Raw genomic sequence first — 21510 nt, 5'->3', positions numbered from 1 at the left:
TACCAGGGGGAAGGTTTACGTCTCCTCGAAAGGAGCATCTATGTTATGCTGGCCCCATCAGTTTGACTTAGGGATCAAACTTGATCCCAATGCCTCCCCTCCTGTATATGTGGTTTCTCCGGAAAATGACTTTATTTCCCAATTAAAAAAAGATTTTCCGTGTATTTTTAATGACAATTTGGGTGTTTTCGCTAATTTCAAACACCGCATTATCCTTAAAGAATCAGCTGTTCCTGTCCGACATAGGGTCAGAAATGTACCCTTGGCCTACCGCGATAAATTAAAGTTAATTTTATCTGATTTAGTTTCCAAAAAAATCATCGAACCAGTTGAGTCATCCCCATGGGTTTCGCCCGTTGTTTTATCCCTTAAAAGCAACGGTGAGCTTCGTCTGTGTGTAGATCTCCACAGCTTAAACAAGGAGATCTGGATCGACAGACATCCTTTACCCAACATACATGAGCTCATTTCCACTCTCTCTGGCGCCTGTGTTTTTTCCACGCTTGATCTAACCAGCGCTTACCATCAGGTAATTTTACATGAAGACTCTAAATTCTTAACCACTTTCATTACACCTGAAGGTTTGTTTCAGTACTGTCGTATGCCCTTCGGTCTAGCTAGTGCAGCGTCCGTCTTCCAACGCCTCATGAAGACACTTCTGGAAGGATGTGAGGGTGCAATCGCCTTCCAGAACGACATCCTGATACACGGAAAAGATTTTGAGGAGCACGATAAAAATTTGGCTAAAGTTTTAAAAAGTGTACAAGATTTTGGTCTCACTCTTAAATTATCAAAATGCAAATTCAGACAAAGTCAGGTTGAATACCTCGGCCATGAGATTTCAGCTCTGGGAATCAAACCTAAACTCAATCACATCAAGAGTATATCCGAAGCCCCTGCTCCCTTGAACAAAGATCAACTTGTTTCCTTTCTTGGTCTCACAGAATTTTATAGTAAATTTGTCAAAGATTATGCTTCCAAGGTTCACCCTCTCAGGGTGTTATTGAAGAAGGATGCAAAGTTTTTGTGGAATAACGATCAGCAACATGCTTTTGAGTTACTTAAACAAGAAATTATTAGTGCTCCTTTCCTAAGACCTTTTGATTTAGAAAAAGAATGCATAGTGTGTGTGGATGCGAGCAATGTTGGCTTAGGTTCAGTCTTAATGCAAAAAGACAAAGGTGAAGAGTACGTTGTGTCATATGCTTCAAGAACCTTGCGGGGCGCTGAGTTTAATTACTCCACAATTGAAAAAGAGCTACTAGCTTGCACCTGGGCCTCTGAACATTTTAGGCAATTTCTTTGGGGAACCAGGTTCTGTTTAAGAACCGACCATAAGCCTCTAATCAATATGCTGGCAGCTGGTGGTGGCAGGACCTTAACAGCGCGCCTAGCACGTCTTGCAGCCAAATTGCAAGAATTTCAATGTACTGTTGAATATGTCCCTGGGCGGTTAAACGTGCACGCCGACTGCATGTCCAGGTTGCCTTTAGTAAATTCTATTTTTTCTGTTAGTTGGAACAATGATTCTGATGTTGTTTCTAATATCGATGATGTCAACGATTGTGGTCCGGCTGGTGTTTCTTCTAGTATCTCTGAAATTGAGTGGAGGGAAGCTATGGCGAATGATTCTGACCTTGCTTCCTTAACCAGGCACTTACAATATGGTTGGCCTCATGAGCGATACTTATCTGGGGACATTCTTTCCTTTTTCAAGGTAAATGACGAACTCATGTTTGACCAAGGTTTTGTGTTTCGTAGCGACAAAATCATTCCCCCCACTTCTTTGAGAGAAAGAATTATTTCCATGGCCCATGAAGGCCATATGGGCATGTCTGGCACCAAAAGACGCATACGCGAGTTCTACTGGTGGCCTGGTGTAGACAGAATGGTTGACAAATGGGTTCGCTCATGTTCCCCTTGTGACAAAAGTGACAAGACCGTTAAACCCTTGTCTGTTGCCACTTCTCCTATTGAATTTGTCTCTTGCCCCTGGAAGAAATTGGGCATTGACATAATTGGACCTCTTAACTTGTCTTCCCAGCAAAATGTGTTTGGTCTGGTCCTTATCGATTATTTTTCTAAGTGGCCAGAACTAAAAATTGTCGACAAAGTTGGCTCCACTCAAATTATTCAATTTCTTGATGAGGTTTTCTGCAGGGAAGGAATTCCCGCGGAGATAGTGTCGGATAATGGTCCGCAATTTATAAGCAAAGAATTTTCGTCATTTATCCAGAGGTGCGGGATCGTGCACAAAAGGGTGTCGAACTATAATCCACAAGCCAATGGTCAGACGGAACGCTTTAACCGTGTCATCAAAGAGTCCATTCAGCTGGCTGTTAAAAGCAATCTAGACTGGAAAAAAACTCTGCGTTCCACCTTACTGTCTTACCGCACCTCACCCAACTCTGTTACAGGGTTTTCACCCTTTGAATTGCTTAGAGGCAGAAAGCCTGGTTCCAAACTTTTGCCTTGGTGGATGAAAGTTAAGATACCGGTTGATCCTTCTGTAGATCCTGCTTGTGTTAAGGACAGAGTTTTGAAATATCAGGAAAGAATGAAAGCCAATTTTCTGTCCACTAAAAGCTCTGGTCAGAAAGTCAGGGTGGGTGATTTCGTCCGCGTGAAATTAGGCAGAGCCTTTGACAATAAGTGGAATAAGTGGTCGGACCCTTGCAAGGTTATTGAAGTATTTTCAAAGGCTGTGAGAGTTGAGGATGGGAAAATTTGGAATTTTAGAAGGATTTCTCTGTGTAAAGGTTCAAATTCTTCCAATGCAGAACCCTACTCTGCACCATCCTCTTCCAATGATTGTTCCACTGCTAAGCCTTTGTGTGATCAAAATGATGCATCTTTTTCTCCTTTGTTTAACTCTTTTGACTCTGAGAACCAGTCTGTTGATCGTGTTGTTCCTGTGCCTGGTAATTGCAGTCCATCTATGCCTGACAATAGCAACTTGACCACTGAACCAACTTCTAGCCATGTCAATGACCCTGTTAGTGAAAATGTTCCCATACCTTGTCATGTGATTTCTAACGATGATACTTCTTCTCTTAGGAAAAGCATTCGTGTAAAACATACTCCTGTAAAGTTACATGATTACTACCTTTAAGTTTTTTTTTTGTTGTTTTTTTTGTTTTTTTAAGGGGGAAGGTGTGTAGTATTCCATTCTGTGCTTCACTCTCCCTTTATCCTTGTACTTCCCTTCCTATGTTCCATTCAGAATTGTTTTGGTTCTTACTGCCTGGGGATTCTTAGGGATCCTTGGGAGTGTAATGTTCTATTAAGATCAGTTACAGCTCTGCATCTGTTCGTGGTGGTTGTGTAAGCTGTCTCCTTGGATTAAACTGAATTAACCATCAAGAAGCCTCTTTCTGTTTACTACAGAATGCATCAGGTTCCCCTGGTGCTGGCCCCACTGAGACTTCAGGTTCCACAATAGAGCTCCCTATGCCATCTAGTATAGTCAACGAGCTGGAGGATAAGAAGGCTCAGAGCCACGCTTACTGGGACCTGAGCCGAGACTAAAACATTGGGACCGTAGCCCGAATGTCCTGGACTTGCGGTGACAGTTGAGAACCAAAACTGTGCTGTAACCAGAAAGGCTCCAATGAAAGAGAAGATCTGCAAAGGAGTTAGGTGTGATGTCGGCATGTTGATAATGAATCCCAATGATGCAAGTAGGTTTACAGTCGTCTGAAAACTAACTGTGGCAAGCCCGCCTTCAACAACCAGTCGTCGATGAGGTGGAAAACTGGAATCGCCAACCTACGCAGTTGTGCTACAAACACAGCCATGCCTTTCATGAGCACACAAGGGGCACTGGTGTGGCTGAAGGGGAGGATGGCAAACTGAAAATGCCCCTGGCCTACCTTGAACAGCAAGTAGCATCTCTGGGACTGCACAATGGGTACATGAAAGTAGACATCTTGCTGATCCAATGCAACCATGCAGTCGCCTAGATTCACAGCAGAGAAAACCTTGACCAACATGAGCTTCTTACATTTGTTCTTCTGCAAGAAGGCCTTTAGAAGGCACTAATCTAAAATAGAACAAAGGCCTCAGTCCTTCAGTATGACCAAAGATCAGAGTAGCACCCAATCCCTATTTTGTCGCGGCTGGAACTCACTTTAGGACACTTTGGACAAAATGTCACCTCATGAAGCAAGATGGACACATACTTCTCTAAAAGCCGCTCTGATGGGGGTGGAAGATGAGACAGGTCAGAAAGGAATGGCAGGGTATAACCCTATTGAACGATCTGACCCATATGAAAGATGTTATATCTTGCCACTCAAGGATGAAATGTAGATTCTGCGTCCCATGAGGTGATCGTGTTCCACTAAGGGCAAACAAAATTGGTATGCTGTCGTAAGAACAGGGCACTGATAAGTTTGTTATCCCTGGTGGCCGATATGTTGTCTGCCTGATCCCTGTCCCAGAGAAGATTGAGGTGCCTATTGCAGAGGTGGTGGGCCTTGGGATAAACTCCCAGTAAATATTATGGCCAGAATAGCCCCTTTTTTAAAATGATGATCCTCCCATGGTTGCTCTATGTCCTACAGATTTATCCCCTCCTGATTCAGCAGAACTGGCTCGTATCCCTAGCAGCCATCGCATAGTTACATTTGGGCACATAAACCTCCAAGGGTTGCTTTTGGCAAGTGCACCTGCTCTGTGTACAAAAGGTGGACTGCCCATGGCGGTTTGTCCGCCTCTTTCACTGGGCGACCCAACTACTGGTCAGAAATGAATGGATGCACTGGGTGGGGGGGGGGGGGGACTCAAAATACCAGGGAGAACTATCCCTCCTTGACCTAAACCAGGTGGTGGGGATCCTTTACGGGGGAACCCATCCCAACCTTCCTTCCAGAAATGACTCAACTGCTCCTTCTGGTGTGAAGGGCTGCACTGAAGTCGATGTGTTGGGACCTTCCACTTCCACTTGAGACGCCTTGTGGTATAGTGCTGTTGGCTAGCACGAGTAGTGTCTAAGGAAGGCTTCCAGGGTTGGGACCATATAGTGATCTCTCGCTTGGGAGATGTTTGGGAGCGTGATCACCTTAGATCCTTTCAAGACCCTTGAGCGGACTTCCTCATGAATGCTTCCCAGTTTTTTTCGCTACCTACAGTTTCGACATTCACTCCTGGAATACAAAGGAGAGCTGGAGGATGTCACTGAATATAGTCCACTAGATCACGTCTGCTTATGGGCCATGTGGGGAAAGGTGGTATCTCCCTGATTTACAAAACCCTGGTGTTGCTCTCCCCAGATTTGATGGGCCCACTGCAAGAGGAGGAAAGGGTGGGTGGGGGCTTTGGCAAAGCAGATTGGAGGGATGCATGCATAGCCCCCCATACACTGGCGATCTCAGCGAGGCTCCGGCTCACACTATTTAAAGTTCTTCAGTAGGCCTACTTAATGCCCGTCCCGTTGTGGAGGGCATGATCTCGCGCCTTCCCAGACTGTGGTAGGTGTTGCGGTCCCTGAGGTGACTACTTCCACCTGGTAGGGTTGTGTCCAGTTATTCAGGCCTACCGAAACAACGTCAAATCCATCTTAGCTAGAACGGCGTTGTTGGGCATAATTGAGGATCGGGGGGTCCCTGAGGGTACATGATATTGGTGGGGTTGGGTATGTTGGTGGCTAAATGTGATCTATCTAAGCAGTGGTTGTCTGCTGTAGCCCTGTCGATAACAGCATGTATACATGGCATGGACTATTTTGCCAAAATGTAAGAAACTATATATACGGCCCTGGAATGTCCCCGTAAATACGAGAAGGTTTAGAGGAAATGGTGGTCTTACCACACACTAGACAGAAAAAACAGGAGGGGTACATCAAGTGCCTCAATAGCCATGAAAATGTGAGTGGAGGTGGGGGTTTGGGAGGGTGTTGCGAACTTTCATGTCCATATTGTGTATTCAGACCAAGGGACTGGTTGTATTGTTTGCTATGGAAATAAAAATAAAAATGTTTCTATAAAAAAAAAAGAAAGAAAAAAGAAGCGCATTAAAAAGGAAGGCTTGGGCTTTACCATTACTTGAAATGGCAATGTCCGGTTAATAGTTTAAAATTGTTCTGCCAGCTAGCAGTGGTAGGTTAAAACTGTTCTGCCAGTTAACAGTGGCAGGCTGGGAGTCATGCTTTTAGCTTACAACACTTGTGGTGACATAACTAGTACTGCAATCAATGAGGGGCACTTTAAATGACAACAGTGCCTACCCCTGGTACCATATGCTAGGGTGGGATTTGCAAGCAAAGGCACGGTATGCAAGTTGAGGATAGGTCTATTAAACATGTACCTGTTTAAGGGTCAGAGCACATGCACAGAATCCCGATTAGCAGGGCACAGGCATTTCCAACTCATTACTCCAGTGTCTAGCAGTCACAATGGGGGAAAAAAGTGGGGGTGAACCTGCAAAAATCCTGTTTTCTCATAGATCCTCATCATGGTCCATGACTTCCGGTAAGTCTAAGCAGAAGCACAAGAAAGCCAAGTTGGATTTGTCCCAGTCCCACTACTTTCTGCCAGAAAAGTTGCAAAGATGTCAGTGTCCCTCGGTCTTGCCGTCTGACCCCCACGGAGAGCTGATTCTGTAGCTGATCTGTGGGCACCTGGGCAATCGGTGATGTTGCAATAGATTGAGACCTTTAAAAAGGCCATATTACACATTTTCAGACTTTTCTTTTGGCTCCCTCTGGTGCGCCTACGGACTCCAAGGATCGGCAGCGGACTATGACAGATTATCGCCGATGGATCAGTCACCGGTGCTGTATATGCCTCCCATACCCTGTCCTTGGGCCTCTCTACTCTTGCTAGAAGATTTCCTTAACAGTTTAGTCCCTTTCAGGGGTACTCAAGAGATTTGGTGTACATGCCTTCTCGTGCCTTCTTCACCAATGGACTAAGATTGAGACTCAGACTCCAGGTAAGTACCGGTTCCCAAGAAATGTGTATAACAGGATGGAAAATGCGTAATCGATGAATAGGGATCCTGGTATTCCACAGCTCATCCTGGTGGTTGCCCCGTATGGGCTCAAGGAGGGACTTGTCCCAGTTAACACTCAACCCTGGGGGCGGGGGCAAATATATGTAGGATGTGGATTAGGCAAAGCCCGGTCTCAGTGGGGTGAGCGAGGAATATCAGCAGGTCATCTGCATACAATAGTATTCGTTCCTCCGTCACCAAACGCCAATCAAACCTGTGCGTCATACTGGACCCAAGCTGCCAAGGGCTCAATGGCAAAGGGGAAAGGGGCCAGCCCTGCTTAGTGACCCATCTGATGTCGAATTTGAAAGACAGAACACAGTTGACAGGCACCTGCAGGGTAGCATATAGCACTTCAACATAATGTGGACACTTGGGCCCTAGCCCCATTTTGGTAAGGGTTTCCTATAGGAATGGTCAGCTTAAGGTATCAAATCCCTTTTCGAAATCTATTAGTAAAAAGGCTGCGGAGCCCCAAACGGATTGAATTAGACTTAACAGAAAGTGAACCGTGCGGATACAATTAATCGTACTGCAGCGGGGGATAAATCTGCATTGGTCTGAGTAGCACCTATAAGAGACAGTTGGCCAGTAGTATTGCGTACAATCTAACCTCTGTTTAATAAGGGATATGGGCCAGTAGAAGGCACAGAGGGACTGTGGTTGTCCCAGTTTAAGCAGGTCCACCGGGGTGGCTAAATCAATTTAGTGTGGGAAAGTTCTCAGGTGCTAGATTCATTAGAAAGGTCCACAAGGGGAGGGAGGGTATCACGTCTCAACTTCTGGTAGTATTCCACAGGATAGCCATCTAGGCATTCTGTTTTTCCAGCACTGAGGTCTGTTGGAACCTTCCCAACCTCTTCAAGCATAAATCCCTGATCCAGTGCGGCCCTGTAGGTACTGTTCATCAGGCGGGATTAGTGGAAGATCGGACACCAGGGAGTCAGTGGTTTCTCGTGTGGGGCGTACCCTTTCTGCACACAGTACAGCCTAATATGTCGCAAAGACCGTGGCAATACCCAAGGAGTCCTCCATCACCTGACCTGTGAGTTAAGTTGGGTACCACCCTCGTGGCCAGCCAGTGCAAGAGTTTGCTTGACCCATCCCTCCATTCATGCACCCTCCAAGTGGAGACCATTCAACATCTGGGGCTGATGTAGGGTAGGCCTGTCAATTGACAAGTGGCGCAGTGTGGAAAACAGGTATGATTGTTTGCAGTGCAAGATAGATGGCTCCAGGTCATGAATGCACACCGGTTTCTCACAATCCCTCTCATTGAGGCTTTAAATGCCTCCCAAACCATCCGGCTGACTACACAGAGACCTGATTAAGAGTAAGGAACACTTAATTCCCCTAGCAGGTGGTCAGTGAACTGTCCGTCAGTGAGGAGACAGGCATGGAGTCTCCACACGGGGCGATCTTCTGCCTTTGGAGTTCCAAAATGAGCTATAACCAGGGCTTGCTCAGATATGCCTCGGGGTAAAATATGGGACCCTCAGGTGTGCAGGAGGTTTGAATTCGACATAAGCAATCCCAGGATTCCAAATGTGCCAAGAGTCGCTTATCCCCAGTTCCCCTACTCGGGCAACCAGTCCTTTCCAGTGTCTAAGGTCCACACATCAATTTGTGGCCAGTGTTGTGGTTTCAAAACATAATTAACCCCCCACCCCCTTTATGATAGTGAGCCTCAGTGGCAAAGCGCTGACCAAGTCCCTAAGGGCCGACAATGTGGATTGGTGCAAGGCTGGTGGAACATACATGCTAAGTAAGTTGTAAGAGATGCCTTCCATACTGCCCTCAACAACTACATATTGACCCAGGGCATCCCGTGTGACCTTTGTGACCACTAGGGCAACAGACTTATGAAGAAGGATGGCCACCCATCATGAGCCCTTTGAGTACCCCACGAGCTATACTCTGTTATAAGCACTCCAGGCCAGGAATGGGCAGTTGTGACCCTGCAGATGTGTCTCTTGGTATAAAAGGATGGCCGGATTAAGTCTGTGGACGAATTGTAAGACAGCTCCCTTTTTAATCCGCCCGTTAACGTTCTACGATATGACCAATTGGGCCCTCATGTTAACAGTTTGAGTATGGTGCCAGGTATCATCTCGCGCCCTTGGGTAGGGCGGGGGGGGGGTGGACCCATGCAGGCTGTGGAGTCAAGTGCCACAGAGGAGCAGGTGGAGGCAAACCATGCATCAGCCATAATGTACGACCAAAACAAATAATTAACCAAAAAAACAATAAAACTAAATACATAATCCCCGCAAACCGCCCACGCTATACTTCCCATCCTGAAGAAGCATCTGTCACCCATGTCTAGCTTAATACAGAACTAACTTGGGAGTGATATTATCTAGTGGACTGGATTGCACGTCCAACAGACGCCTTGGTAGACTCGTGTCTGTGAAAGTCTGCTATAAGGATACAGTGGTGATGACATGCTTAAAGAAGAGAAGAAAAGAATTACAGCCCCCCTCACTCCCACAGGGTCATGTAAAAACATCGGGCATTATGTGGGCTCTGGCCTGCACCTCCTCCCTCCACAATAAATTGGTTCATCGAGGGTCCTTCCTGATTTTAATCTAGTACTGTTGCTCTCCATCCGATTCTGCAGAGCCATCCACGTCCAACGCACATCCTCATCCCCTTCGGGAACGTTTAAGGTTTCGGTCCGCTTTTATTCCATCACTTCTGTGCTTTCCAGCTTTGGATGAGGTGCTGACTGCCACTGTGGGATTGGTTTACAGTCAAGGGGAGCTGCTCGGTGAGCCGGGTCCAAGCCTCCTCCAGGCTATCATAACAGAAGGATTTAGAGCTGTGGATTATGCGCAGTCTGGCAGGGAAGAGGAGCATGTAGGCTATATGCATCGCCCATAGTTTTTGCTTCACTTGTTCTTTAGATTTACGTCTTGTCTGGACCAGTCGAGTTTAGTCAGGAAATACCAGGCTGCAGTGTTCTGCCCCATCAAGGAACGGATCCAAAGTCCCCGGGGCCGTCCCCTCTGCCACCTCCAGAAACCCTATAAGGAGGAGGCTATTCCATCGGGCTCTGTTCTCAGCATCTTCCGCCTAGTCTTACAGTATCTTGGAATCGTACAACAGACGAGACACCTCTGCAGACAATTGCGTACTGTGTCTTCCAACTCCATGTCTGAACTGGGGTGGTGTGGAGTTAAAAAAAACGATGGATTTAGGCCCAGATCTCTGTACTGGGGTGAATGTATGACATTGTTCTGCATTCTGTCCATCAACTGTGGTTTTTGCATTTGTCACCCCGAGTGGGATGGGTATGCTCAGACGTGAGTCCCATGCACTCCGCACCACTGGATTCAAGAAAGCCGGGCTGAAGACGGCTGGAATGCCAGAAACCGGTCCTCGGAAGCTTGGTTCCGGTCCAGGGAAGGCATGGCTTGGCAGCTCGGGCTGGACTGTTCCCATGAGGCACAGGGTCAGACTGATTTGCATATGGCCATGTCTGAACTGGGGTGGTGTGGAGTGCAAAAAAACGATGGATTTAGGGCCAGATCTCTGTACTGGGGTGAATGTATGAGATTGTTCTGCCTTCTGTTCATCAACTGTGGTTTTTAGGTCTCGCCTTTACCATTCCGCAGGAATGGGAAATGGGGAGAATTCAAGTCGGCAAAATCCACTTCAAACCACGGGCTTTCAGCCGCGGTTTTCTTTAAGTTCACATGCATCACGTGATTAAACATGCACGCGCATCGGCAGCATTTCTCCTGCAGGCTCGCAAAAGGCTCTCCTCCCTCCCCACATCAAAGGCATCAATCACCCTCCCACAGGCTTCCCCAGCGCTGCCCCGCCCCCTGCTTCACAGCCAGGCCATCTGTTCCCTGCCAGACCTCTCACACCTCCGTCACAGCATGCCTGTGTACTTCAAAGGCTTATCACTTCACACGGCCGGCCGCAGGCCGTGCAACCAGAGCACTTCAGTTGGTGTGCAGCCCCCCTCCCAGCACTGCCTTGTTACTCTCGGCAGCCGTGAGTCCCTAAACACTTTTTATATTTAATTAGCAGCAGCAGCATTTCTCCTGCGCCAGGCCACATCAAAGGCTCTGTGCCACTTTCACCCACACAGCAACACTTACAGACACGCAACGCCACTCACACCCACGCAAGCCCACTATCATCCACGCAACACCACACTCACCAATGCAACGCCACTCACTCACTCACGCAAAGCCACTCTCACCCATGCAACGCCACTCACACATGCAACGCCACTCACACATGCAACGCCACTCACACATGCAACGCCACTCACACACGCAACGCCACTCACACACGCAACGCCACTCACACACGCAAATCCACTCACAAACGCAAATCCACTCACACCCATGCAGTGCCACTTTTACCCACACAGCACCACTTTCAGACACACAACGCCACTCACACCCACGCAAGCCCACTCTCACACACGCAACGCCACTCTCACCCATGCAATGCCACTCTCACCCATGCAATGCCACTCACCCACGGAACGCAACTCACACACGCAACGCCACTCACCCACGCAACGCCACTCACCCACGCAACAACAATCACACATGCAACGCCACTCACCCACGCAACGCAACTCACTCAAAGCCACTCACACACACGCAGTGCCACTTTCACCCACTGTGCAGTGCACAATAGGTCTCGCAGTAGGAAAGTTGGAGCTATTGGTTTTGTAGATGACAAAGCCCTTTATGTTTTTAAAATGAAAACAAAAATAAAAGGCATTGTTATTTGCAATTGTAATAGCTCCAACTTTCCTACTGCGAGACCTATTGGCAACGCCAGTGCTTGTTGCATTTGCAGTGTTCTGCCCCATCAAGGATCGGATCCAAAGTCCCCGGGGCCGTCCCCTCTGCCACTTCCAGAAACCCTATAAGGAGGAGGCTATTCCATCGGGCTCTGTTCTCAGCATCTTCCGCCTGGTCTTATAGTATCTTGGAATCGTACAACAGACGAGACACCTCTGCAGACAATTGCGTACTGTGTCTTCCAACTCCAAGATCCTGCCTTCAGCCTCGGTTACACAATCAACTGTTTGAAGAACATCCTGGTGCCATAGGGCAACTTCTACACACAATTCTAAAATTTTAGTTTACAGCACCCTCTTAAAGTCCTGAATGGTCTGTAGGAACACAGCTGAGTTGTTTCCCTGTAGCGGGGTCGCCAAGCCTTGGCTACCTCCTGCGGGCCCTTTTATATTTCCAGTTGGGCAGTGCATATTTGTCCATTTTAGGCTGGGCCTGGGTGGACTTATCCCGGACCATCTCGCTGGAGTTGTTGTCCCCCCGTTGGGCAAAGTGTACGCCAATCCCTAAGTGGCACTGTGCCAGGGACCGCACTGGCTTCTAAGACCAATCACGTCTACACCTGTTCTCACATGAAGCAGTGGGAAGGGGAGCCGACCTGCTTGCTCAGTCCGAGATCAGCTGAGCATGCTGAACGCAGCCGCTATCCACCTCACGCCCCTAGACCCCATCACATGTCCTCCGCATGACACCTGGCTGACACCCACTCCTCTCTCACCTCCTGGGCGAGCTACAGTGCTACAAGAGGACCCTGTAATGGGGCTTACATGAGGGGATTAGAGAGCTGGTGGAGCCTAATATGCTCCCATAGAAACACTCCGGCAGGCTATATTCAAGAGCAACAACCTGATGTCCACGCCAGTACCTGTAACGCTAGGCGTCCCCCAAGGATCCTCTCTATCCCCAACTTTGTTCAACCTAGTCATGGAACCTCTCACCACCTTGCTACAAGCATCCAATGTACACTTTCACATGTATGCCGATGACACCCAACTTTACCTCAAACTACAATCACCCAATGACATCCTGCTCCTGAACTCAACGATCAGATGCACCCAATCCTGGCTTGCCGACAATCACCTCAAACTCAATGCCCTGAAAACAGAGTTCCTTCTGATCTCACCTCCAGCGAAGATATCCACCACTCAACATTGGCTTAAACTCCTAACCGCACTCAATGTCCAACCCACCATCGTGGACTCAGCAAAATCTTTAGGCATAACACTCGACACCAATCTCAACATGCAGCAACATATCAGCAAAGCAACAAAGGGAGCGAACTTCCAGATCAATACTCTGAGGAAACTTAAACCCTACCTCCCAGCCAAAGACTTCCAAACTGCGGTGCAAGCACTAGTCATCCCACGAATTGAATACGGCAGTACCGCCCTCTGCGGACTCCCACTAACTACAACCGCACCACTAAAAGCGTCTCTAAATGCTGCAGCGAGACTCATCACTGGGTCAAAAAAGCACTCCCACATTACCCCGGACTTGAAATCCCTGAATTGGTTGCCGTTTGAAGCCAGAATACATCTGAAAATCGCCTGCATGACACACAAGGCGGTACACCTAAACTCACCCGGCTACCTTGCTCAGAAATTGACAATGTCTGGGGGAATCAGAAACACGAGAGGCGCAAACAATCTTCTGCTGAAACCTCGAAGATTCCGGAAGGAAAAAACATACAAGCGCTCTTTCTCAGGAATGGCGCCTAGGATTTGGAACTCACTCCCTCCCGAAACCAGGCTTATCTCCTCCACTACACTCTTCAAAAAAGAAGTAAAAGCTATCCTCATGGCTAAATACACTTGAACTACTATCTCGAACCCTATTAACACCCTGCAATGATCTGTATTACTTGCTTGACCCCTTTACTTATTTGTACGAGTTGTCTTATCACCCACTTGATTGGCTTTGCAGTCACCCATTTGTATTATTTGTACTGTATGATCTACTGATTTACTTATTTGACTTTGTTCCCTCATGTACCCTTCTGTACTGTGTGAACTATTGATTTACCTATTTGACTTTGTTCCCTCATGTACCCGTCTATGTAAAGCGCTCTGATATCTGCGAAGATCTTGTTCGCGCTATATAAAACTCTGAAAATAAATAAAATAAATAAATATAGTCCTCCCCCTCCTCCTCCCAGTATGAGCATTGCGGTGTTTACCAGCCATGAGGATGTATGTAGTGCTGCACTGCTCCCGATAGGCCTCCACCGGCTGGGGGGGGGGGGGGGGGGGGGGCGGCAGGGAACCAAATCCCGCATCAACGGCGCTTAAGTCGTGCACTTCGCCAGCCAGCCCAGTATTATTATGTGTCAGGGTCGCAGAGGAGATAGCCGCACTGACCTTCAGAGGCCTCCCAATAAGGAGCAGCTCTCGGGGCTGTCCGGTCGCCAAGCTAGTCTACGTAGGCCGCCAACTTAGTCTTGCGCCCGTGGACGTCACCCTTTGCTGCTCATTTCTGCCCCCTCCGTGTCGTCTCCCCGGCTACTCTCCAAAGCCTTCGGGGTGACAGGAGCACCATGCCACTCCTTCAAGGTATGCCAGCACCAAGGAATCCGATATTGTAGGGACATGGGACGGGAGCTAACAGGAGCATGTTTGCCAAGCTTGCAGTCTAGGCCACGGCCCTCTAATATTTTTTAGTCACCCCTAAAACAGACCTGCTAAGCCCCAAGGGCAGGGTGCTATATATTAAAAGGATGGCCCTGTAGTTACATGGTTTTAAGGGCCTAACAGTAAAAATCAACATTGTAATGTTTTACTGTTTAAATCCTAGTAGCCCCATTGGAGAGTGCAGTTACAGGCTGAGAGCTCAGTCCTTCTAACTTCCGAATGGAACCACTAGAGTTGGTACTTCACGCTATCAAAAGAAGCAGTGCATTAAATCAAATTTAACAGCTAAATCGAATTTAACATCACTGGTGGATAAAGTGCAATTTTAGTAAGTTGCCACTTTGTTGCCTAAGGTTTTCTAGTGCACGTTGACAGCTGCAAACAAAGGACTCTCCTCCAGCAGCCTTCAGGACACCTGGGGAGGATTGTGAATGACTCCCCGGAAAGCCTACAAAGGGCCAGCCCTGGGAGGAGGCGTTATCTCCTACTGGCAGGAAAAAAGCCACACCAGATGTGAGCCCAAAAGGCAAGCTTCAAAGAGGAAGGCGCCTTTGAAGGGTAAACGGCGAGCACACATGAAGAGGGGCTGCTACTTTGTTTAGGTAGAAAGTAGGGAATTGGGGACAAAGAGGGAAGTCTCTGGTCAAAATGTTTTTTCCGTGGTTGTGTAGCCCTCAGGTAGCCACACCTCTTGGGTGGGCTACAAGGTCCACACATTGAGAGAGGGGTTCAGCCATCCTGGGAGATGGCAGAATAGAGCAGTTTGGGATCACTAGATGCCACACTTCACAGGAAGTTGTCATCAGGCAGACGGGAGTCAAGTAGCACATTGGCCATCGACCACAACATCCCCCGAGGGCACTTCTTGGACATGCAGGAGGCACCCCCTGGCTTCCAGACTTTGACTGTACTGGAGAAGAGGACTGAAGAATGACTGCCCTGCAGACCATGAACCTGGTAAAGAGAGGCTCTATTGAAGCTGAACTGCACCTGCTGCTCCTTGGGCTAGCAAAGAGAGGACTGTGCCTGTGGTGTCCTGCTCTTGGAGAATTTGTCCCCCATGGTCGAGACAGAAGCAGAGACTCCATGAGTCAGTTAGCTGACTTTCAGTTCCAGCACAAGGGCCACAAAAGCTGGAGAATCCTGCTTTGTTATGTTGGTTGCCAGATCACCAGATTGTCTCCCAGACTGCACTTTGGTGGTGAGTGACTAAGTCCCAATGGTCAATAGGCTAAGTAGTCTTTCCTTAGTACTGCCTTTTCTCTCGTTGTAGCCTCTCATGAGAACTACCCCGGTTACATGTGTTGTTACTCTAGATGTTTTACTCACAGCCTCAGAGCACTATTTTGTTAAATCACTTTCTCCTGCCTGCCCTATTTCTATTTCTTTACTTTTCTTACAATGGCGACACGCCCCGCTTTAGTTTTAAAATTTTTAACCGGGTGCTGAGATTGCTTAAAAAATAAATAAATAGAAAAAAAACACATTTGCAATGCAATAGCTCTCGCATTACTGAAAGTTTGAGCTATTGCCGTTGCATTATAATTAGCAATGCCAATAGCTCGAACTTACAGTAATGCGAGATCTATTGCATTGCAAATGCCTGTTTAAATGTTTTTAGGTTTTCTACAGTCTAAATCACGCCCTGACATTTGAGAGAAGTCTAAAAGTTCACTAAGACGTCCAGCTCAAACAACAGGTTCCCTTACAGATCGATATATATTGCAACATGGAGAATGCAACCATACAAGAGTATAGTTAATGGTGGTGTCCTTTTTAAGCTCAGCTAAATTCCTAACCTGACGAAATACCTTTAGCTTGCAATCATTACCACCAAATATTTTATTTGTTGGTTCTCAGTAGGAATGTCTTATGTGTGAATCGCAAAGCAATATATATTGCTGCTGCTGATATCAATGAGTAATGGAAGTAATTTCACCTTGATAAAAGAGAGGAAAGAGGTCTTAAGTTGTTCTCAACTGATAAGGGGTCTAGTGCACTGTGATCACTCTTAAAGGAGATTATAGAATGGTGGAAATTATTACCTTATCCTTCAGGTTTAAAGGGAAAGTACAGGGATATAGGACAGACAGCCGAGGGTGTCCCGGGCCAAAACATCACTACTGCTAAGTACCATTAGGAGATCATCCATTTTACTTGCTACAAGAAAGCCCCAGGAAGAGGAAATGGGTTGTGGTGGTGGTGCTGGGGAGTCTCCGGCCAAAATCCTTAATTGTAGTGTTTAAGTCCAAAGACCTTTGTTTGTCTATTTAAAAAAAAATCCTCTGCAGCAGGGCCTTTAAGGTGCCTGTTTTTGTGTTGATGATGGAGTATTAATATTTAACAAAAGTTGCCTTGCATTCAAATTCCTGTCCTGTCAGACAAAATTAAGGCGTAGCACAGATCATTGTGTACGTTTGGGCAAACTGAAGATACTTCTATATGCCACAAACTGGAGTTTATCCTAACTCTGGGCTGAATTTCCTGGGGTAGGCTTGGTGCCCGAAGAGATGGTCAGCAGAAACTTTGCTTTAGTGGTCCTTATAAGTGCTTAGTAAAGTGTAGTAAAGACACTACACTTATGATGAGAGAGAGAGGCTTCCAAAGAAAGTTGGAAATTGGGTTCGGTTCATACCAGAGGCAACTGAGGTACTGCAAACAATGGCTAAGGTCCTCTGGTCTCGAATGTTGCTGCAACCACTTAGGTTGGCGATGTCTGCCCGACAGAAAGTTTGCCTAGAATTTCTTGTCAAACCGTGTTTAAGAGTAGGGATGTATTGTCTTTTCAGAAAGATAAGACACAGCGCAACTCCACTGGAGAGTATTTCAAATTCTCAGGCCATTGCTCTTGGACTAGAGTGAATTTGAACCAGAGCTGTTCCTACGTGGCAGCGCAGTGTGTTGCAGAGATTACTCCTTGGAATATAGGAGCTGTACATTGAAATACAAAACTGTTACGTGTAGATGACAGACAGAAAGCAAACACATTGTGCAAAGAGATGCGAATTATGATGATGTGTTTAAAATATGTGGGTGCTTTAGAACATTCCAAGTGGAAGAGCTTCTTATAAACCCAAGTGAAGCAGTAAATGTCCTGTGTTAGACTGGTCCAGTAAATGTTACTTATAGCATGTATTACAGTAGGATGCAAGTATTATGGTGGGCAGAAATACCTTGTAGATTTGGCTGCAGGAACAGTGGGCAAGAGCGATTTTTTTTAGTTATGAGACATGGAAATGACCAATGGTTCAAGCTTTCTGGGGCGCAGAATGGGACTGGATTGCCAAAGGTGTTAGGGATTCTGAACCAACCTAATGCAGTTAGGAATCCGGGGTGAGCAGACCCCAGTGAGATACTAAAAATTGTTTGCAGAGAAAAACTTTACAGTGACAGCACAAAAATGTAGCACTTAAAGTACCAGATACAAGGAGGTGTTAGATAGCTTTTCTTTGTGACGAGGGTTCCATGGTAAAACTTAACACTATGGTTATTGCTAAAAAGCAAACTTTTGGAGCTCAGTGATGATATTTGGTCGCGTTTTTTACTTGTTACTGGTTTCATTATCCAATAGTGTTATTGTATTACAAGAAAATTAAAACCAATAAATATAGTTTTCAAACAATAAGCAAAATACATTATTCAGAGATTCTAGTTCTGCACCAGGTACAAAACATGATTGAGAAGTACATATCAATGGATTAACAACAATATCACAATAGCAAGTGAATAAAACAGGTGCAAGCTCTTGCTTGTGGCATAGGGCGATGCAACTCAAATTAACATAATATTTTTGCAAACATTACCTTGACTTCTGTCCTCTTGAATGCTAGAAAGGTACTTGCAGATTCCTGTTTTGGCTTCAATTCTGGTTTCTTGACCAAAGGATCCTTTACTATAGGGGCCGTAGAAACTACAGAAGGGGCTGGTTTCTGTGATGGTTTCTGATTTTTTTGAGCCTGCAAACATTCAACATTGCAATATAAGTAACAGCACTTTGAATATATGCCTGAACACTGTCTTGTATAATGTCTATGCCACATTCCATGCTGTGCAGTGACTTGGACATTTGGTCTTCTGGGAGACATCCAGTGCCAAGCTGGATTCATACACAACTGGCCAATGCCTGGCCCTCTGTTTTACAAATTCTCTCCAAACTAATCAGCTTCTGCTCTTCTTCTCCCCTCAACCCCGAAGTGGGTCTGATTTACAGCCAGATACAGGCGGAAAAGCAACTGTTCAGTTCCTGGCACAGATAGTTCATTTAATAGATAGATTGCAGAGTAAGCAGACAAAATCTCCACCATTCAGTTTGCAGCGGTGTCAAACTCATACAGATTACTAGACAAAGGGGCACATGCATCAAACCATTTTGCGATGGCAAACAGTGCGATTCACAAAAAAAGGCCATTTGCAATCGCAAAATGGCCTTTTGCAATTCATGAACGTTTGAGGGACTCGCAATTTAGGTAATTGCAATTTATTGAGATTCCCTAAATTGCGATTGCATTTAAGGAATTGCAAATTGTGATTCCTTAAATGCAATGCTAGAAGCAATTTTAAATAGAGATTTCGCAATTAGGTGTCGCAAATTACCGAAAAAAAGAAGTGGTCGGTAATTTGTAAAAACGTTTACATGTTACACATAACACATGCCCTTGGGGCATGTGTGTGTGCAACATGGGTGCACATTACAATCTCAGGGGTGCAACAGGGTGTCCTTTTGGCACCCTTGAAATTGCAAGCGCAATTTGCAAGTACCTATTTCGTACGCGCAAATTGCGCTTGCAATTCCAATTCATTCCTATGGGCCTGTAGGACCATAGGAATGAATGGGAAGCCATACCTTAATTGCGAGTCGCAATTTGCGAGTCACAATTAAGGAATGTTTTTTTTAGCGATTCCTTCATGCTAGGCTTTTGTAATTCCTTACTTAAGATACCTTAATAAACGCAATTAAGGAATCGCAAAATCATATCTTGATGCATGTGCCAGAAAGTACTCAAAATATACATTAGGCTTATTATGGAAATCCTATCAAATAAGACACTCTTTCTAAAAGTGATCATTCTGTGGCATTAGTGTTAAAGGATATTTGGCAACACTAGCTGAGAGCCCCAAAACAAATCACTGAACAAAATAGCTGTAAACTAATAAATATCCCTTTGAATCACAATTGGAAAATGTGTGCCTATGGTGAGAAGGCGAAAGGCTGAGAAAATGGTTTTGCACAAAATAGGCTATTGTGGGCAAAGGAACTGAAACTAGGCAGAAGAACCTATGCAGCAAGGTGACTGTCCCAAGGCCATGCCTGGACAGCACTGTAATTGAAAACCGGACAAAGCCAACAGAATTTCACAATAATGGATGGTCTTAAGTAAGATGGGTATTAACGATAAAGACTGCGACGTGTTTGACAAAACTGAACTTCAATGCGATAATAGCACAGATCAGTAATTACCAATTAAGAGAATTATACACAAAACAGGCATCTGAATTGATGCAAACCGAACATGCAGTGGTGGAATAAAGAAAGAGGTAAGGAAGCAGAATAGGCTTCTAGGGCACTGAAATCGACCAGCAAAAACGGATTTCTTAACAGACCGACAATACTCTGCAAGAAAACAGAGGCACAAGATATTTTATCACAGCAAAAATATAGCCGGTAGGCTGCTAGTCACAAAAAGCAATTCATTCTTACCATTCTCTTCATTTGTCGTGTGCATCGGGCGCAATACCAAACAAGACGCGGGTCATTCACATCCTTATCCGTCACCTGGGGCTTGTGGCAGTCCTGATGGTAAAGATTGTGACACTCCTGGCATTCTACTAGCTGATTGCCTGACAGCACAGTCATTTGCCTAAGGGGATGAAAATGATCAAAAATAACAAAATTAAAAATATGTCTCTTTCATCTCTATAAATGGGTTTGAAATCAATTACTTTCCATAACATTGCAAACAACAAGGATAAACCATAGGAAAAACTAAAGAAGATTTCTATTTGCCAACAAGTGGGCTGGTAGGGCTTATCACACCCTCACAGAAAACAATTCAGGGGGGTAGATTCAGGGGTGTGTTTGGGGTGCTGCACCCCCCAATAAATGTATTTTACGATAAGCCGTTAAGTAAGGTGTGTTCAATCAGGTATGGCAAGGTGTCTTTCAAATTTCAGCGGAAATTTTACATACACACACGCACAATCTGCAGCTCACATCCCCCAATCTTACTGACCAAGCCACGCACCTGGAACTATTTTACATCTGACGAATCACAGCACCTTGGTTTCTCATAATTCTCTTGTGATGATAAAATCTATTTTCCCAGACTTATCTCCCAAACTTTTTGATTCTTAATTTATCACCGCACACACTACTTCCATTTCATCAACCATACATTAATCTCCTGCATCACCGATTAATCCTCAAATAAAAAAAGAAAAAGTTAAAAAAGTTCCTTTGTAGCTAATCCTGCTGTATGGTATTCTATCACTGAATTATTAAGCCTGCCTAATAATCAGGTAACTGCAAACAAAGGAATGGTGGCACATTTAATTTATGAAAAATTATAATTACAATTAAATCTCCTGTTAAATCAGAGTATCATCTCATACCATACATTTTGAAAAAAACTTTGTTTAATTCTTGATCGGCAGTAGCACATTCTAATAGTATAGAATGAACGTGTAGGTCACTTTTTTTAGTGGAAAGCCATGTTAATCTGGTTGCGAATAATTATGAAATGGACAGCCTTCTACTGGGAAGGATTAAAAAATGTTTGGAAGAGGATAGTGACTTTGGAACAAACCACTATTTGTTTGCTTTGCATTATAGTGACACCTCCTACCTTCTATACATAAACAAATTAACAGATTAAGAAGAGTTCAGAAGGCTGCAGCAAGGGTGCTAACTAACTGAACTAATACTGCTTGCATATTTAAGCCTACTTTGTGCACAGAGCCCTCCAGCAAGAGGAAGGTTTATCACCAGTAAAAAGTACCTCAGGCAACACGCAGATCAGCTAAAAAATGATTAAATCCCAAATCCTCAGATGTGTGTTTAT

The 21510-nt window shown here is 45.6% G+C and overlaps 1 protein-coding gene across 1 annotated transcript in view; it reads right to left on the bottom strand.

Annotated features, from left to right (window-relative positions):
• INTS12 (integrator complex subunit 12) overlaps window positions 1–21510 on the bottom strand; it is a 123800-nt gene that overhangs the window by 22054 nt on the left and 80236 nt on the right. Inside the window, exons 5-6 of the mRNA XM_086962036.1 lie at window positions 20151–20310; window positions 18256–18408 (exon numbers count right to left, since the gene is read on the bottom strand). Of these exons, the coding sequence (XP_086818162.1) occupies window positions 18256–18408; window positions 20151–20310 (313 nt within the window). The remainder of the gene's footprint in view (window positions 1–18255; window positions 18409–20150; window positions 20311–21510) is intronic.

The sequence above is a fragment of the Lissotriton vulgaris genome, chromosome 3_1 (assembly GCF_964263255.1).
Source record: "Lissotriton vulgaris chromosome 3_1, aLisVul1.2, whole genome shotgun sequence".
Taxonomy (NCBI): Eukaryota; Metazoa; Chordata; class Amphibia; order Caudata; family Salamandridae; genus Lissotriton; species Lissotriton vulgaris.
This window is presented reverse-complemented; position numbering and strand designations above follow the sequence as displayed.